The sequence below is a fragment of the Coregonus clupeaformis genome, chromosome 31 (genome assembly GCF_020615455.1).
Source record: "Coregonus clupeaformis isolate EN_2021a chromosome 31, ASM2061545v1, whole genome shotgun sequence".
NCBI lineage: Eukaryota > Metazoa > Chordata > Actinopteri > Salmoniformes > Salmonidae > Coregonus > Coregonus clupeaformis.
This window is the reverse complement of record NC_059222.1, coordinates 15868167-15885401: the sequence shown is the minus strand read 5'-3', so window position 1 is coordinate 15885401 and position 17235 is coordinate 15868167. Positions and strand designations below refer to the sequence as shown.

Genomic DNA, 17235 nt, shown 5'->3' with positions numbered 1-17235 from the left:
ACGCACTTTATCACTATCGAATGAACCTGATGATGGTTTATTATTGCCTAAATCAAGGGTTCTCAAAGTGGTCCGCGGAGGTAGTGCATGGGGTCCGCGTCCAGATCTCAATATATATATGTATACATAAAATATATACATTTAAGTATTTTTTACAGATCAAACGAATTACCCAGGGCCCGAGACTTCCGACGTCAATATTGAACTTCTTGTATGAATTTTTTTCTTGTCTCACTCGAGTTGTGTTCTGATTATGAGGGGGTCCCTGATGAATTTGCTATCACAAAAGGGGTCCCAGGCCCCAAAAACTTGAGAACCCCTGGCCTAAATGATAGGACTATATAGCCTAGGACTACTAGGGTAGGCTACCATATCCATCATAACATTATGTATGCATTGACTATCTAATATTCTTGCAAAACCTATAGGCTATACCATGGCAATAGAAAAATTACTATAGTCAGAAATAATAGCCTAGAAAGAAAGTCACTTTATTCAAATCAATGAATGAACAATTGATTGTGCTACCTTGATTTATTTTGCATGCTTCCACAACGCAGTCATTTTACGCATCAATTGCCATTCGCAGACCTTTTCGTTGCAGTCCTAATTTTGTTACCGGTGACAAAAGTTTTTTATTTCAAGAATATGACTAATGCAATGCACCTGTTCTTCCGCTCCACTGGTCGAAGCGTGACTACAGTACCCACGACACCTTGCGCTCAGCCTCTCGCTCACTCTGTGCTCTGCGCCAGTCTGTTCAGGGAACCAGTTCGCTTAGCCTTTTTTCTGCCTTCTCACTGTTGCCTGGTGTCAACCTACACCCAGTAGACATATCCCTCCCTCTTCCCCCTTCAGCGGCTGCTTCCAATTTGCCTTCATTTTTCTTATCACGAGCACTATTGGCTTTTGTGCTGCCAGTCAGACGCCTCTACGGTAGCTGGAGTTGAGTAGCAACAGCTCGGAAACATCTGGCTGCCGCAGCCCTTCTTTCTCCGCTCGCTCGCTCCGTCTTTCCTGCCACTGCAGGTTGTTATGGAAATTTGTTGAAAGTCAATCTAGTTTATTTTTCAACCCCAAGAGGATTTGACGAAGGAAGCAGGAAGACATTGGAGCTTGTTGTCTGTAAGTCCCTTAATACCAGAGTCCGATTAAGGGTGATGAAATGAGGTTAAAGAATGGAAGGGGAAAAAGTAACAATCCTTTGTAGCGTGTGTTGTGTTCATATAATAGTTGCTATATTAGCTCCTTCGAGACCCTGTAGTGCCATGGTCGGCATAGCATCGGGGCCTGCTACAGAACTGCAATACTACTGATCGAACGTTTACTTTTTGCCACCATGGCTAGCTAGCTTGATTGCTTGGGTCAGTGTGTGTGTGCGCGCGAGAGATATTGTATTTGTAGTCTTGCGAATGTTCTGTTGTGTTGCTCGCAACAGTCTTACATTCTGTAACCAGCAGCACAGAGAAATGTTGGTAGCCAGCCTATAGCCACCCTTGAGGAGTAAGTAGTCTACAGAGGTTGACAGATACATTGATCAGATAGTTGCTCGTAACGAGAGTAACGTGTCATGTCAGGGGCTCATGAAGTTTATAGAAGTAATGGCTAATTTATAGCAGTTGTTTCTTGGCTTTGGATCTTTTTTGTAGACTGTCTGTAAGCTATTACGATAAAAGGCGATGGCAATATAGCCTAATCTAATTGCTAGGCTGAAATGAATGATGTATCATTGGATTAGCGTGATGTGTGTGTGTGTTACAAGTTGTAATATTAATGTTGTAACATTGTTGCCAAAATTCACTAGGGCTATTTAATTATACATTCTTCAATTTTCTGTGAAAGGAATAGGTACTGTGAACAGTAATCGTATCCTGAATCAGTAATATTGTAGCCTAATTATTTAGTTGCAACTCCAATTTTCCAATTTGCATGCAGAGTCGTTGAAACTTTGAAGGTAATTTAAGGATATGTATGAATAACATAATAAGATATCTGGCCAGAGGTTTGTTCTAGTAGCCTTATATTCGTGTTTCTCCTCCTCTTTCTTAAGTATAGGCTACACTCAGTATAAATTGCAGTTAATTCCTAAAGTTTTTGATCTTGTAAATATTCATAATAAACGTGTGAATTTTAACACCCTTATGTCAACAGGAACATGTTGAATATCTTGAATATTAAGTTCATATCTATATAGCCTACACAATAATGTGAATATATTATATAGCCTACTGTTATTGTTTGATATGAATAATAATGGGCTGTATATAGATGCGTTGTTGTGATCCATTCACATGGCAGAGAAATAAATTAATTCCTTGTGGAATAAAAAGACCCCCTGAAAAATTCACACGGAAGAGTGGAATACTTTCACAAAAGAAAGCCGAGGCTGTAGTCAGTTTTAGCCTGCTCAACAAGGAATAGTGTAGCTTTTGTTTAGAATCTCACTCATGAGGTCAATACTATTGTTCCCATTGTTACTTTTTCATTTTTTTTCTGTCAGTTGTATGAAGGGTTAGGGAAATGAATGATGGTAATGGTGAGGGCAGTGAACCGTAAAGAAGTCGAAAACAATATCAGCTGCGTGGATCTGTCAGTTGCAAATGTGCTGTGCTGGCCTTTGTTTATGGTTACTGGAAGTTGAGCAGGCAAAAAAAAACTTGAGGGGTATTTAAATTCCTTGCGCAGGAAACTAGTCTGGGAAACTAGGTTAGAAAAAAGTGTCGGTTTTCACACAGACCTATTTTCCAAAGTTCTCTTTTACTTTACAGTAAAGAGGTACTGGGAAGTTGGCTAGTTTTCCACACAAGCACCTCACTACATTTACCCCCTTTTTTTAGAGAGGAGAGAAAAAGAAACAAAGTTGTATAAAGGAGAGGCTGGTGGCAAGAGTGTAGAGGAGTAGCATATGGCTGTAAAAGGAGCACAGCTGGAGGTAGCATTTCCATCTGAACATGATGTCAGAGCAGCTGACAGGCTGCCATCCCCCAGTCTTTTATTCTAACGCACAGACTGGGAGTTAGTGTGTGTGCGGATCTGTGTGCAGGAGGAGGTATCTCATTCCCCTCCAACATCTCCTCCACTTTGCATCTGTCTCTCACAGTTAGCTTTTTTTCTCTCCTACCCCCTCATTGATTCTGCAAAAGAGCTGCAGCCGGCCAGCTTTTCTACTACAGCGGACTTAATCAAGTTGATGCATACTGCAGGTACTGTCTATGGGGAAGGGTCTGGGGCACTGGGATGGTTTTGTTTTGTATGGGAAGCTCTGGCTTTTCCAGGGCTTTTCCCAGTGTCTGGATACTTTTAGTCAGAGCTCTATGGAAAGGGAAGTGAAAGATTTGTATGTGTACAGTAGTTGTGTACCGTAGCTAAGCAGGAGACTGGTGTTTTTGTAGTCAGGAAGAGGTTTCCAAGTGAGATTTTAACTGATCTATTTGTTTGTGGATGTAGTTTTTCTCTGGTTTGTTGTGAGCAAGTTGGGCTTGGAGTTGATTGCTGGTCCATTGATTGTTGAATGTTTGTTGAAATTATTATCATTTTTTGGGGAAATTATTCTTATTTGTTTCAACCAAAATATATTTCGTAATTTGTGTTGAAACTAATGCTTAAAAGCTATTTAACAAGTATTTATTGTCTGGTAAACACACAGTATTACTTTATCAACATTTTAGATATTTATACTCAAAGTTATTCTGGTTAAAACATCCCAGAATGATGTAAAAAATAAAATAGTCAATATGGTCATTTTTACTAAGAATAATTCAATGTTTTAAATCTAAATGGCTGTGAAATTACTTGAAAGCCCAATGTCCTCTTTCCCAAGCTTGTGTTCATTTTTTCTGTTGGTGGTGACTAATTTAGAACTTGCAGATTTGAGCTGCCTGAATTGGCTAGACAGCTGTAATCGCACTCCTCCTAGTCTTAATCTCTTTATCTGGGCAGCAGCTGCCATATGGCCCCAGTCAGCTGCATCAGATGTTTGTAAGCCTCCTTCTCCGTCCCTCTCTGTCCTGACAGACCCCTAATTTGATCGCTGCTACCTTGTGAGTTGTCCTGCTATCTTTATTTTTAGACATCTTAAGGATTAGGATTGAGGTAGACTACAGGGCACTTAAAGTGATTGTATTGTAAATCTTCAGTGCTGGTCTCTTTGAGGAGGATGTGCAGTTTCTCGAAAGATTTGGGGAGGGGGAGCGTGGGGTGGTGGGGGTTGGCTGGGGGGTTGGACATCCTTGTCCCAGTAAGCGTCTCATTAAAGAAAATCTGAACTCTGCTCCAATGAGGGGGATCGCGCACTTGTTCACTCACATTCAAATGGGTTTATTTAACTGCTTTGGTTAATGGTCAGGCTCATGTATTATTTCAGGCAAGAAAACGCTACTTGGTTAACAGGTGTGGGGGAGGTTTTCTCATTCAGATTTCTGAATCTGTTATTATGAAAGTTGATTTAGAAAAACGTATTCATGGAATGTATTTTATGAATAGGACTCTCTTTTTTTATTGGATCTAACTAACAGTGGGAGTTGGCAATAAATGCCCTTTTGTAATTACCAACAAGGCAGCTTGTTTTTCAAACCCTTCAATTCCGCATGTACAGTTGTCATTCTCAGTATACTTAGGCCTCTGGAATAGGTAGCTTGTGTATGTGGGGACTGTTTGTGTACCGGAAAGCCTGTTACCTAAAGAGGCTGACCAGGCTAAAGTGGGTTATTAAAAAGAACCACTAGGAGCTGGGAGAGTAAAAGCGTAGAAGCTGTTCAGTTAGCAGGCAGGCGGGCATCTGTGTGACCAGGAGGCGCTCAGCTGCTGAAGCCTCTCTGTGATCATGTGGAACGGCCATAGATCGCAGTCTAGAGCAACACCTCTCCCAAATATCATCTGGAAACATTTAGGTTTATGGAGCAATTAGACTTTATCCGTTTTTTATTTGGTGTTTGTGTGTCTGAAAGTTTGAATTTGTTGTTGCTAAAACATGTTAGCAGAATTTAAAAAGGAAAATGTCTCTTTGGTGATGTTTTAGTGACATTGTGTTTTGTAGATATAGTTTAAAATGTCAAGGACTTCATGTGTAGGATAATTTGTTGTTTTAATCTGTTCCTTTTTTAATGAGAGAGAGGGCGAGTGAGTGCAATTGTGTGTGCATGAGGTGAGAGCGAGTGAGAGCTGAGTGGATGAGAGGATCCAGACCGGTTGTATACAAGCTGAAACAAAACAGTAGCTGTTCTAAAATAATGTGCCTAACATCTGCTGTCTGTTCTAGGTTATGAAGACAGCATGGAGTTCCCAGACCACAGCAGACATTTGCTACAGTGTCTGAGCGAGCAGAGGCATCAGGGTTTCCTTTGTGATTCCACTGTGCTGGTCGGCGATGCCCAGTTCCGAGCCCATCGAGCAGTGCTGGCTTCATGCAGCATGTACTTCCATCTCTTTTACAAGGACCAGCTCGACAAAAGGGACATTGTTCATCTGAACAGCGACATTGTTACAGCCCCGGCGTTCGCTCTCCTGCTGGAGTTCATGTACGAGGGGAAGCTCGAGTTCAAAGCCCTGCCCGTGGAGGACGTGTTGGCTGCTGCCAGCTTCCTGCACATGTACGACATTGTCAAGGTCTGCAAGAAGAAGCTGAAGTACAAAGCCACTGCGGAGGCAGACAGCACCAAGAAGGAGGAGGACGCCTCCAGCTGCTCTGACAAAGTAGAGAGCTTCTCTGAGGGCAGCACGGGCCACCCGGCCACAGCCGACCTACTGCCCAGTGACGAAGAGGACCTGGAGGCCAAGCAGGACCCCAGCAACCTGTGGATGAGGCTGCCCTCCGACCGCCCGGGCACCCCGGCCACCGCCACCAGCCCAAGGGAGACTGACGCCCATGGCAGTCCCCCCAAACTGCAGTCCCCTGCCGGTAGCCCCAGCAGCTCTACTGGCTCCCTGTCCCGGAGGTCCCTGGGCTCCCATGGCTCCCGAAGCTCCCGCAGAGTGTCGGCGGATGCAGACTGTGTCCTGGACTTGTCTGTGAAGTCCAGCCTGACAGGGCCCAGCGAGGCCTTGTCCAACAACCCCTACTTCTGTGGCCGGGTGACGCCCGACAGCCTGCAGGGCACCCTGGTCCAGGTGAAGCAGGAGAAGAACACAGGCTCAGATGATGAGGGCCTGGTGAGGGGCGACTACGAGATGGACCACAGCGGGCCCAAAGCCACCCCTCCCAGAACCAACGGAGGACTGAACCATCACGGGATCGGCAGCCATGCTCACAGACGCCTGGGCCTGGAGGCCCACCTCTCGGCCCTGCGTGACGCCTCCCTGGCCAGCGAACTGGAGCGTGACGACAAGGTCAGCGATGATGACATGCTGGGGGGAGAGAGTGAGCGGGCCCAGGTCGAGGCGGCCAGCATTGACAGCGCCCTGCTTCCCTACGTGTCCAACATGCTGAACGCCCCCCACACTCAGATCTTCATGTGCCCCCTGTGCAACAAGGTGTTTCCCAGCCCGCACATCCTCCAGATCCACCTCAGCACACACTTTCGCGAGCAGGAGGGTGTGCGCGCCAAGCCCGCCAGCGATGTCAACGTGCCCACCTGCTCGATCTGCGGCAAGACGTTCTCCTGCATGTACACCCTGAAGCGCCACGAGCGGACTCACTCCGGGGAGAAGCCGTACACGTGCACCACGTGCGGTAAGAGCTTCCAGTACTCCCACAACCTGAGCCGACATGCTGTGGTGCACACCCGAGAGAAGCCGCATGCCTGCAAGTGGTGCGAGCGGCGCTTCACCCAGTCCGGGGACCTGTACCGCCACATCCGCAAGTTCCACTGCGAACTGGTCAACTCGCTCTCGGTCAAGAGCGAAGGCCTCAACCTCCCCAACCTCCACAGGGACTGGGCCATAGAGGATAGTTCTCAAGAACTGTGGAAGTGAACCCTGCTGAAATGATCAGGACTTTGTTTTTAAGCTAAATGAGAGAGGTGTCAGTGAAGGTTGGGCAGCGAGGTAAGGGGAGTTGGAGCAGGGGCTGTGGGTGGGAGAGGGATCTGAATCAGTCATGTTTCTTGTACGTAACATTGCAAAATCTTGTTAAATGGCACTTTAATAGCACATGAACATGTTACTACTGTTTTCTGTTCCAGTCCTTTGTTTTATTCTATTCTATTCTATTTGTTCTGATTTTGTTAAAAAAAATGTAAACATGGCCGCTGGAATCAGTAGCCAGTGTTTAGTTATTTTTAGATGTCTTCTTGTGTATATACACAAATGTCTATACACTCCTTAATCTAAGGCACACCTTCAATGACAACCATATGAAGTGTTCAGGTAATACACACTGAAGTGAAAGACTATTAGAATACACTAAACGGGTACTGTGATCATGAATATATACCAGTACGCATACATGTGTGTATGAATACATGTGTGTATAGTGCACTACTCTAATTTCATTATCACATTTCATCTGTGTGTGTGTGTGCGTTTGGAATTGTTTTGCTCTGCAAAGAGGTCTGATCTAAATAGCTACAAGCTTCTGCTCCTTAAGCTCTTGTACATTTTGACTTGTGATAGGAAACTTGACTGATGAAAGACAAATGGCACTCATGCAATGTACAGTTTCATTTTTCACATTAATTGGAAGTATTTTCTAAAACCCTTTATAAATGATTATTTTAGAATTTCTTAAATCTCTATTTGCAGCTTTTAAACATCCTTTGTTGAACCGAATGTAATTTAAGTTGGCTGTATTCTATAGGTTTCCGTAGTGATTATATGGATTTATTTTTTGGAAAATGGGATCTGTTATTGCATGAAGTCCAACCTGTATATTTGAAATGTGAATTGCTGTATTACTGTACACTGTAATTGAACAAATATAGAACAGACTATGTGAATACTCCAAGGGTGCAGTCTGTTAAAAAAACTGAATATTACAGCTATGGAAAATGCATGAATATGATTTATTGACCTTTTGTTGTTGTTGTTTTTTGCATTTGAGGAGTGTATTTTAAATTAACTAATTCTATTCTTAAGTAGTTGATTTATTTTCTCTGCTCCTTTTGAGAGTCCGTTGGGACTCCTTTGAAATGTTCTGCTGGGCTGTGAAGATTTTTTGTCAATGTACTGGTCTTGAGTTTGAGTTTGTGTAGCGGTATGTGAGGTGAAGCTTGTCGTCAGACAGACAGAGGTGGGCAGTGTGGGCTGAATGCCAACAGTGACCTAACTAACGAACTAATCTACAGAAGATCTCCACTAGTGTGTTTGCCTCCCGTCCACACAGCACTTCGTCACAGTCTACTCTGCTGCATGGTGGTCAGGGAGCTAAGGTTCCCAACTGCTGTATCTATCCAGTTGACGTTCTTCTTTGGTATTTTGTGCTCTCTCATTGACATGAAGTAAGCATTGTGGGTAATTGATTTATTTATATTTTCATTTGGCACTTGTTTCTAACTGTGCGGCCAATGAAAATGCGTCACACTTTTCTATCTGAGGTATGAGAGAGAGAGAGAGCGAGAGAGAGAGAGAGGCTCACCTGCTCATGTCTGAGTACTCCTGAAGGTTTTTTCGGTTTCAATGGTCGGAGAGCAGCACTATGCTTAAAACATCAAGCTCCTAATTTGTATGTCTGTGTATATCTGTTTGGATGCTCCTATGTACGTACTGTATGTATGCACACGTGCAGGTTTTGTACTGAAAGCGCAATCCTTACTTTTGAAGGGGGAGAATTGGCATGCTTGACTGCACCTTTAAAGCTTATTTAACTGAGATTTATGCTGAAAAGATGCCTTTATGAAAATTATAGTTATAAATTATAGATTCAAGAAATCATGGATACTATTACATTCAAGAGGAGATGAAATCATGAAATTATTGAATTAACCTTAACATAATTGATCATTTTTTGAATGAAATTTGAACTGTTCGTTATTTGAATATTTTATTTAGAACGTTTTTTTATTTTTATGAATGTGAACATTCTGGGAAAATATCTGCACTCAAAATATTTTTGTGCACAAAAATCATGGAATCAAGAAAATGCCCATTCTTATGAGAACTGTCAAACAAAAGCAAAACTTAAACTTTACCCAAACTCAGTTGATAGTAAGTAGGGCTATGAATGTCCGCACTTGTGGGGAGATACTGGCATGCCCACGCTGGCCCGGGGGTTTGGTTTGCTCTTCAGTGGATGTGGTGGTGGCAGCATCAGTTGGTGACATGGGTGCTCCTTGCCAACTGCGCACAGTGTCATAGCACTTTGCACAGTGGTAATTGATCTCTTTGCAACCACAAATATCATGGAAAATATCATATGTGGGTTAACTCTCTATTTGAAGACTTATTTACAATTATTGCTGGCTTTTCTTATTGTACTTGACCGCCTTAAACTACTGTAAACAGCTGGGGGGTTTTCACGTTATCACTGGAACACTGTAAGTTTGTTTAACTGGACTGTTTATTGACCTTTTAAAAAGAGAAGAAAGTAAGCTGTGAAATGACCTGATAAGCATCTCCATTTATCATCAATCCAACTTTGGTTACTTGAAAACAGGAAAGGTTCAGTGGGAGGGAAAACATTTAAAATGTAGAAGACAATATATGAAGAGATAGGAGGGGGGAAATAAAAATACATCTGTTGAAAAGGACAATCACTGTCTGAAAAAGAAGCAGATTTTGTTTGAAATATATTTGCTTCCCTGTGAGATTTTGTTTCTTTGACATTGTTCTTTTTATGGATTTAGACATTTTAGCTTTGACAATCATAGTATGTTTTATTTTCTCAAGGGGAGTAAATTCTAAGGCTGTTTAGTTTTGTACTTTTTTGGTGTGCTGTTGTTGAAATTTTTAAATTGTGTGCAAACTGCAATAAATTATAAGAACCTTAACTCAATTCCAATGTGAATGTGTGTGTTTAATTTGTCACCTCGAGTGAATAACATGGGTGCCATTCAGTCGGTGTTACATTCACAGGCACAAAACTACCGCACATTTGGAAGATTAGTTAAATGCTTATTACACTTATTAATATAGCTTAGAGCCACAGTCATATTTTAACACAAGGAAGATGACATCTGCTGAAATTATTGTGATATGAATTTGCTTTGTAAATGTATTTTTCTTCATTTAGTCTCATAAGTGTTAACAGACTAGAATCCTCAGAGACCTGCCTATATGTATTAGATACAAGCTCAATCAAATGTTACAATTACACACAACCCTAAGTGTGTATCATTTAACGTGTTATCCAAGCTATACCTACACATGAGTTATTCAACATATTCTAGCGTTGCTCTTTATAACAGTAACTATAGTGACTGTGATTATGTATAATGAAAATCTATATACAGTGTACTCATATTTGTCAGCAATGAAAGTAAGAGAAGTGTTGGCATCATTTCTTTTTCTATGCCATGTTGTGTGGGTGGGTGGGTGGGGAGGCTGTGGATCTAGATTGGGCCCAGGTTGGGCACAGTGTGGTGCCCTGCATGGCCAGTGTGTGTGTGTGGTGCTGATATATCTAGCTGTTGCACTGGCTAAGGCGTGGGCTGGACCTGAGAAAATGTGCAGCAGCTTGTCGAGAACCACCCCCCGCAACACACACACAGCCTCCTGCCAAAGCTCCTCAAGTACAGTTTTCCAAGAAACAAAATCAGCTTTATCTAATGTCTTGCTGCTCTGCAAACCTGGCCTTACAGATGCATTAAAGGCTGACCACTTTGAAGTCAGTGAGCGTTATTCATTAGGGCATTGCTACAGATGGTCATATGCTGTAAGCCCCCCCACCCCCACCACGAAGACTAACACCCTCATCTCCTAATTACTGGAAGATTTTCTTCTGTTTTCAAAGGCAAGATATTGTTTCAGAAACATATAAGTGTTTGTAACTTTTTAAATGATTTATGTTGATAGATAACTATATCAAGGCATAATATTATTTCTGAATGGTTTAACTATTCATTACACCTTTATTTTTTAAATTACTTTTAACTCTATTTTCACTTGTCCATGCAGTATTGTCACTTGTCCATGCAGTATTATCACTTGTCCATGCAGTATTATCACTTGTCCATGCAGTATTATCACTTGTCCATGCAGTATTTTCACTTGTCCATGCAGTATTTTCACTTGTCCATGCAGTATTTTCACATTTGCCCCTTCTTCCATTATTTAATTCAGTGAATGTCACTCCTTAAACAGGAGCAATGATGACAAGCTGACACATAAGTCCCTATAATAGTAATATAACCCCTATTAATGACCCTAAGTAACTATGTATTGTTTTAAAGTGTCATGAAAAATAATGAACCTGTAACATACTTCATTATTGCTTGCTACGCTATGTTCCTGAACATCTGCGTGAAGAAGACAATTTGCTCTCAGATGGAGCTGAGTGTTTTGCTCTGAATTTAGGTCATTAATTTGTATCTGTCCTTTGTTTACTTAAGGAACAGGGACAAAAGGGCAGCTGCAGAAACATTTGGCTGTGCCGAAGGGTAGTGGCTCAACATGTTGGAATCGGCGACCAGCTTGGGCGACTATCTGTAGCAGCTACAACACAGAAGTTTGTGTGAGCCAGCCCTCTGCCAAGCTGTGAGCGCCTGGGCAGGGGAGAGACAAGCACATGCTTCCACAAGACCAGCTATGGCTGTGAAGTTATAAACATCAAAACGAACTAGGACTGTACTAAGTGTCCTGCTTCATAGGAAAAAAGCAAAAATTGATGGATGTAAAACAGTTTAGGACACCGTTTCACCATAAAAGGCTGATGTGCTTGAGATGACTGTTTGGCACCACTGTTGCTGTTAAAGAATTAGAAGTCTTGCAATAATAGATTATAAGGAAGCCATAGGGGATACTGCATCAGTATACTTGAGAAAACTTTGTATGATGACAACCTTAACCTTTGCAGAAGGATTTTAATTGAGGTAAAATATCTATAGAGAGCAAATATTGTACATAAAGAGGGAATCAAAAGTGTCTAACCAATAACCATACAACTCTAAATTTGCTGATGTTTCAATGCCAAATGCCATGAAATGAATTGTTTGCAGTTGTGCCGTGGAATTCAAATGGATTGAATGAAACATTAAGTCTTAAGAAAAAAGAGAAGTGTACAAGGGCAGAGCTTTTGAAAGGTTACAATAACAGACAGGAGGGAGGAATTTGTCTTTCTTTCGATTGTCTGCGTATTTAAAAAGCAGCCATTGTCAAGCGCTCAGCATACTGAGACAGAAGGCTAGCAACAAGCGCCCTGTCTCCACCCAGACAATGCAGTTGTGCTCCTAGCCGGCAGGCTGGCAGAGAGAGGTGCAGGGGGGTTAGTTTTGGTGGGGAAAGAGGGAGGGGGGATGTGGTCCCAGAGAGCTATCCACACTGACTGCACTCCTGAACAAAAGAAGACGCAACTCGAACTTGAATGTCAGTGTCTCTGTTTGAGGGGCCCAGACCATACCCCTCCCCCCTCCACACACACACACGCACAAACACACAACGACCCCCAGTAACTCTTTCGTGGGCTCGTATGGGATGAGATTAAACTCCCGACATCTCTTTTGTGTGAGGCTTTCGAGGAGTGGGGAAAATCATGTCGTGCCACAACTAAGGCATTGGATGGAAAGAGGAAAGAGGGGACTGCAGTTGATTGTGTCATTAGCATTTGTTTTGAAACATGTTTATTTGTGTGTATTGAAACATGTTTATGTGTGTGTATTGAAACATGTTTATTTGTGTGTTTTGAAACATGTTTATTTGTGTGTATTGAAACATGTTTATTTGTTTGTATTGAAACATGTTTATTTGTGTGTATTGAAACATGTTTATTTGTGTGTTTTGAAACATGTTTATTTGTTTGTATTGAAACATGTTTCAGCTGTAGAAATTGTGTGACGTACATGATACTCAGATATTGTAATATGTAAGACAATCCTAGAATACATGGTTATTGTTGGTCTCAGACATGATAATACTAAGCCGACTAGGTGAAATATCTGTCGATGTGCCCTTGAGCAAGGCACTTAACCCTAATTGCTCCTGTAAGTCGCTCTGGATAAGAGCGTCTGCTAAATGACCAAAAATAAAAAAATAATAAAATAAGTTAGCTACTAAGTAAGGTCCTAATAAAGAAAGCTTATTCTATGAAAATGGGGCAGACTGTGCAGATTGCAGACATTATTGTGGCACTGTGTGATGAGTGCTCTCTCGACTTTACCAACTGTTGGTAGCAGTTCTGTCCAGTGCAGATAACTGGGCAGGAGGGTGTGTGATGTTGATAGGGGTCTTGGCAGGATTTTGATGTGTGCAACTCAGCACTTCTTTGGGCACATTGCTTGGTGCGACCTTAAGGGTTCACATACCGATGGCTATGACAGACAGGATTATGGTTAGTATGGGAACCTGCTGTACCGATGGCTATGACAGACAGGATTATGGTTAGTATGGGAACCTGCTGTACCGATGGCTATGACAGAGAGGAGGATGGTTAGTATGGGAACCTGCTGTACCGATGGCTATGACAGAGAGGAGGATGGTTAGTATGGGAACCTGCTGTACCGATGGCTATGACAGAGAGGAGGATGGTTAGTATGGGAACCTGCTGTACCGATGGCTATGACAGAGAGGAGGATGGTTAGTATGGGAACCTGCTGTACCGATGGCTATGACAGAGAGGAGGATGGTTAGTATGGGAACCTGCTGTACCGATGGCTATGACAGAGAGGAGGATGGTTAGTATGGGAACCTGCTGTACCGATGGCTATGACAGAGAGGAGGATGGTTAGTATGGGAACCTGCTGTACCGATGGCTATGACAGAGAGGTCCCTATCCTATACAAGGGAGAACTTTGTATTGTACTTCTTATCTGAAACAACAACTTGACATGGCAGAGCAACTTGTCTCAATATATTCTATGTATTTCCCCTCAACACCAACTGAAGTTACAGTATATATTTTGACAGAGCACTGAATATCTTTACAGTAAAGGTACAATATTTGTTAACCTAAATATGTAGCTTTTACACTTGAGTACCGAATTAATCCGTCACAGCCTTCTGTAATTCATCTGTGGAGGAGCACTTTGTTAGTATGGACGAGGCTGAATTATGTTGATATTTAAAATGTAATACCAACATGTAGTATTGTTAGTATATAGTAGTACAAAATGAAGTAAACAGTACGTAGTGGACTATTCAGACTCAGCCTGTCTACATCATATTGACGTGTCTTCCCTAAGCCTATCCCTACCTAACCAATCAGAGCTGTTGTGTTGTAGACGCCCTTGGTGTTGTGGCACTGATCACTGATCGGCTCAGTGTTGGGAGAGAGAGAGAGAGAGAGAAAGCGAGAGAGTTTGTGTGAGAGAGGTTTGGACAGATAGAAATGAGAGAGCCCCCCCTGCACACGTCAGTCTGCTCCAGACCTCTCCTGCACCTGCCTGTTGCAAAGGTGTGACTCAGCAAGCAACACACACACACACACACACACACACACACACACACACACACACACAGAGCCACATGGGGGCGAGCCAAGAGAGAGGGTGTCTCCAGGGAGCAGGCAGACAGCTGTGGGAGTTGAGGAATCCAGCTTTCCTCCCAGTCTGATATCGTTCATCATAGCTTTACAAATCACTGCTAACAAAGGTAGTGACAGTCACAGTAGACCGGGAGGAGGACAGGTGTATCTAAATTCTGCCCTTCCATGTACAGTAGAGGAGGCTGTTGGGAGGAGCTATAGGAGTACAGGCTCTTTGTAATGGCTGAAATGGAATCAATGGAATGGTACCAAACACATCAAACACATGGAAACAACGTGTTTGACTCAGTTCTATTGATTCCATTCCAGCCATCACAATGAGCCCGTCCTCCTATAGCTCCTTCCACCAGCCACCTCTGATGTACAGTGATATGTGGGAGCTCCACCATTGAATATGAGTTATGAGTCATCTGAATGTGCCCATTACCTGTACTGTTTATTCTGCTTGATGTAGAGTTTCATTCCACTGCTTTACTATAATAGGTACAGTATACTCAGACTGCAGCACTGTGATAAGCAGAACAGAGATACAAGATGTTTGTGTGTGCGAGTATTAAGCCCTGTAGCCTATGTATCCTTGCATAGTGTTTGTGTTTGAGCATGTGTGGATGCTGCCTGCGTGGTTCAGGCCTGGTTCAGTGCAGGAACAGGAGTGTCACTATGTTCTCTCACACCAAGATGCCAACCTCACCGCTCCCTCCCAGATCTGGCGAAGCAGGCCCCATCTGTCGCCTCCCTCTCGCCCCCCTCTCCCAACCTGCAGCAGTGCTGGGGTGGCCCCAGGCCCACTCCCAGGATTAATGCTTGCATCCTGATCTGGGTTAGAGAGAGAGGGAGAGACGTGGGCCCAGCCTGTAGGACCTGGCACAGCCAACGCAACACATTCTGCTGTATTATTTAAGGCAACATAATACCATCAGTCGGATATCAAAGGGAGCTGTTGAAATGTGACATGGGGAGATTTGTCCAATATTGGGTTGCAAGTGCATTGTGCAACACAGGTACTGTGTGCATGTTGTCCATAAGGAAAAGGTCTTATATGTGCTTTGTACATAGCATTCCTAGACAACATAATCTGACAGGAGCCAATGGAAGTGGAAGATATAACAAGTATGATAAGAAATCAGGGCTCAACCTTCACCTCCTGTAGTTGTGTTCTTGATCTATTCAGACTCCTCTTATTTCATTTACTCTGCACTAGTGTCCACCGCTTGGGACAATTAGCATATCTAACAAGATTCTTCTGGCACCAGATGTGCAGTCCTCTCAGGGAAACCATGACATGATCTCACACCTCTGGTAATTCCTCTCGGACTGCAATTTATTAAAAGGCCAATTCTAACTCAGATCAGAAAGGTTTGAAACAAATCTAATCCTTCAGATTCAGTCTGTCTCCTAACCTGTCTCTGTTCCACCTGTACAGCTGCGATGTGGAAGCCTCAGAGAAGAGTTTGTTCCTACAGAAGGTCAGCTCTGAGAAGGCTGGACAGCATCTGTCATAATGGAAGTAGGAGCGGGGCTCTGTAGACGGCTGTGTGAGTTAACGACGGCCCCCTCTCCCCGACCACATCTGCACATTGCATTATCATTAGAGCTCTCACATCTCCCAGGATCGCTGACAAAGTGAACAATACCAACAATCACCCCCATCAGCTGCAACCATATGGGCGCCATACTTAGATTGCAGGGGGTGGGGGGTGGGGGGGGGAAGAGAGAGAGAGAAAATAAGCAATTGTACTAGAATTCTGTTTGGCATTATTCAGATGTTACGTTTCAAGATGAATTTTGCTGTGCGAAGAAAGTTTATCTCCCTCCACCCCTCTCTCTCTCTCTCTCATATCGCTCTCTTTCTCTCGGACAGTAAAATGTATTGCTAGGTGCACTCCTGTCTATTGTATCTTGAAACTACCAGCAGCCCCTTAATGTGGCATCTTAATGGGGCTGAGGGTTTGTCTGCTGTCCCAGATGGTAGAACAAGGTGCTTTCCGCAACTCCCTCAGAGACTTTGAATCCAGCTGGATTAAGTTTTTCCCCCCCAAGATCAGCACTGGAATTCTACCTTTTGACTGTAATTAGCTCTAACCCCAGCCTATACAGACTCTTTAAAATAAAGAATTCTACTACCCATCTTCCTCTGTTCCACAATATCAAATTGTCCTCCAAGCCAGCTAACATTCCAAAATGGAAATTTGTGTTTTCACCAAACACTCTTCCATGGTGTCAAGTCAAGTCAACTGTCTAAGTATCTTCTGTAGGTTTTATTTCCGTGACGCTGAGAAGCCACCCAGCTCTTTTCAACCCCTTGCCCAAATAGGGCTGTCCCTCCTGGGCAAATATTTAAAGTCAAAACAGCCCAGGGTCCATAAAGCTGCCGGGTGGTGTGGCTACATCTGTCAGAGGGGGGAGGGAGTTGTGGCCGCAGCAGCTGCCGGAACGAGTCTGGACACTGCTGACGCCAACACCTGTCCGTTCTGGAGACACAGGGCCGGCAAATGTCCGGCCACATGCAGCCACAGCCTCATGCTGCTGCTGTTACTCAAGACAGAGTGTTGTTTCTGTTTCTGGCCAATGACGACCACCACCGAGTCACACTATATGGAGATTAGAGGGGAAAGCCACTAATTGTAAGTCACTCTGGATAAGAGTGTCTGCTAAATGACTAAAATGTAAATGTAAGGCTGTGAAAGTTTTGGAAAACCTGATTTTGTAATGGATCTGTAATGTTGCTT

The 17235-nt window shown here is 43.2% G+C and overlaps 1 protein-coding gene across 6 annotated transcripts; it reads left to right on the top strand.

Moving 5' to 3' along the window:
- Nucleotides 1–564: 564 nt before the first annotated feature.
- zbtb18 (zinc finger and BTB domain containing 18) lies at nt 565–9865 on the top strand. 6 transcript variants are annotated; one of them, XM_041859008.2, is made up of 2 exons: nt 565–1125; nt 5258–9865. In XM_041859008.2, the coding sequence occupies exon 2, from the start codon at nt 5272–5274 to the stop codon at nt 6907–6909; it is 1638 nt and encodes a 545-aa protein (XP_041714942.1). In that variant the 5' UTR covers nt 565–1125; nt 5258–5271; the 3' UTR covers nt 6910–9865. The 6 variants fall into 6 exon arrangements, with proteins under 6 accessions (XP_041714942.1, XP_041714941.1, XP_041714939.1 ...); XM_041859007.2 differs by lacking the exon at nt 565–1125 and adding an exon at nt 1482–1503; XM_041859005.2 differs by lacking the exon at nt 565–1125 and adding an exon at nt 2880–3203.
- The last annotated feature ends 7370 nt before the right edge of the window (nt 9866–17235 follow it).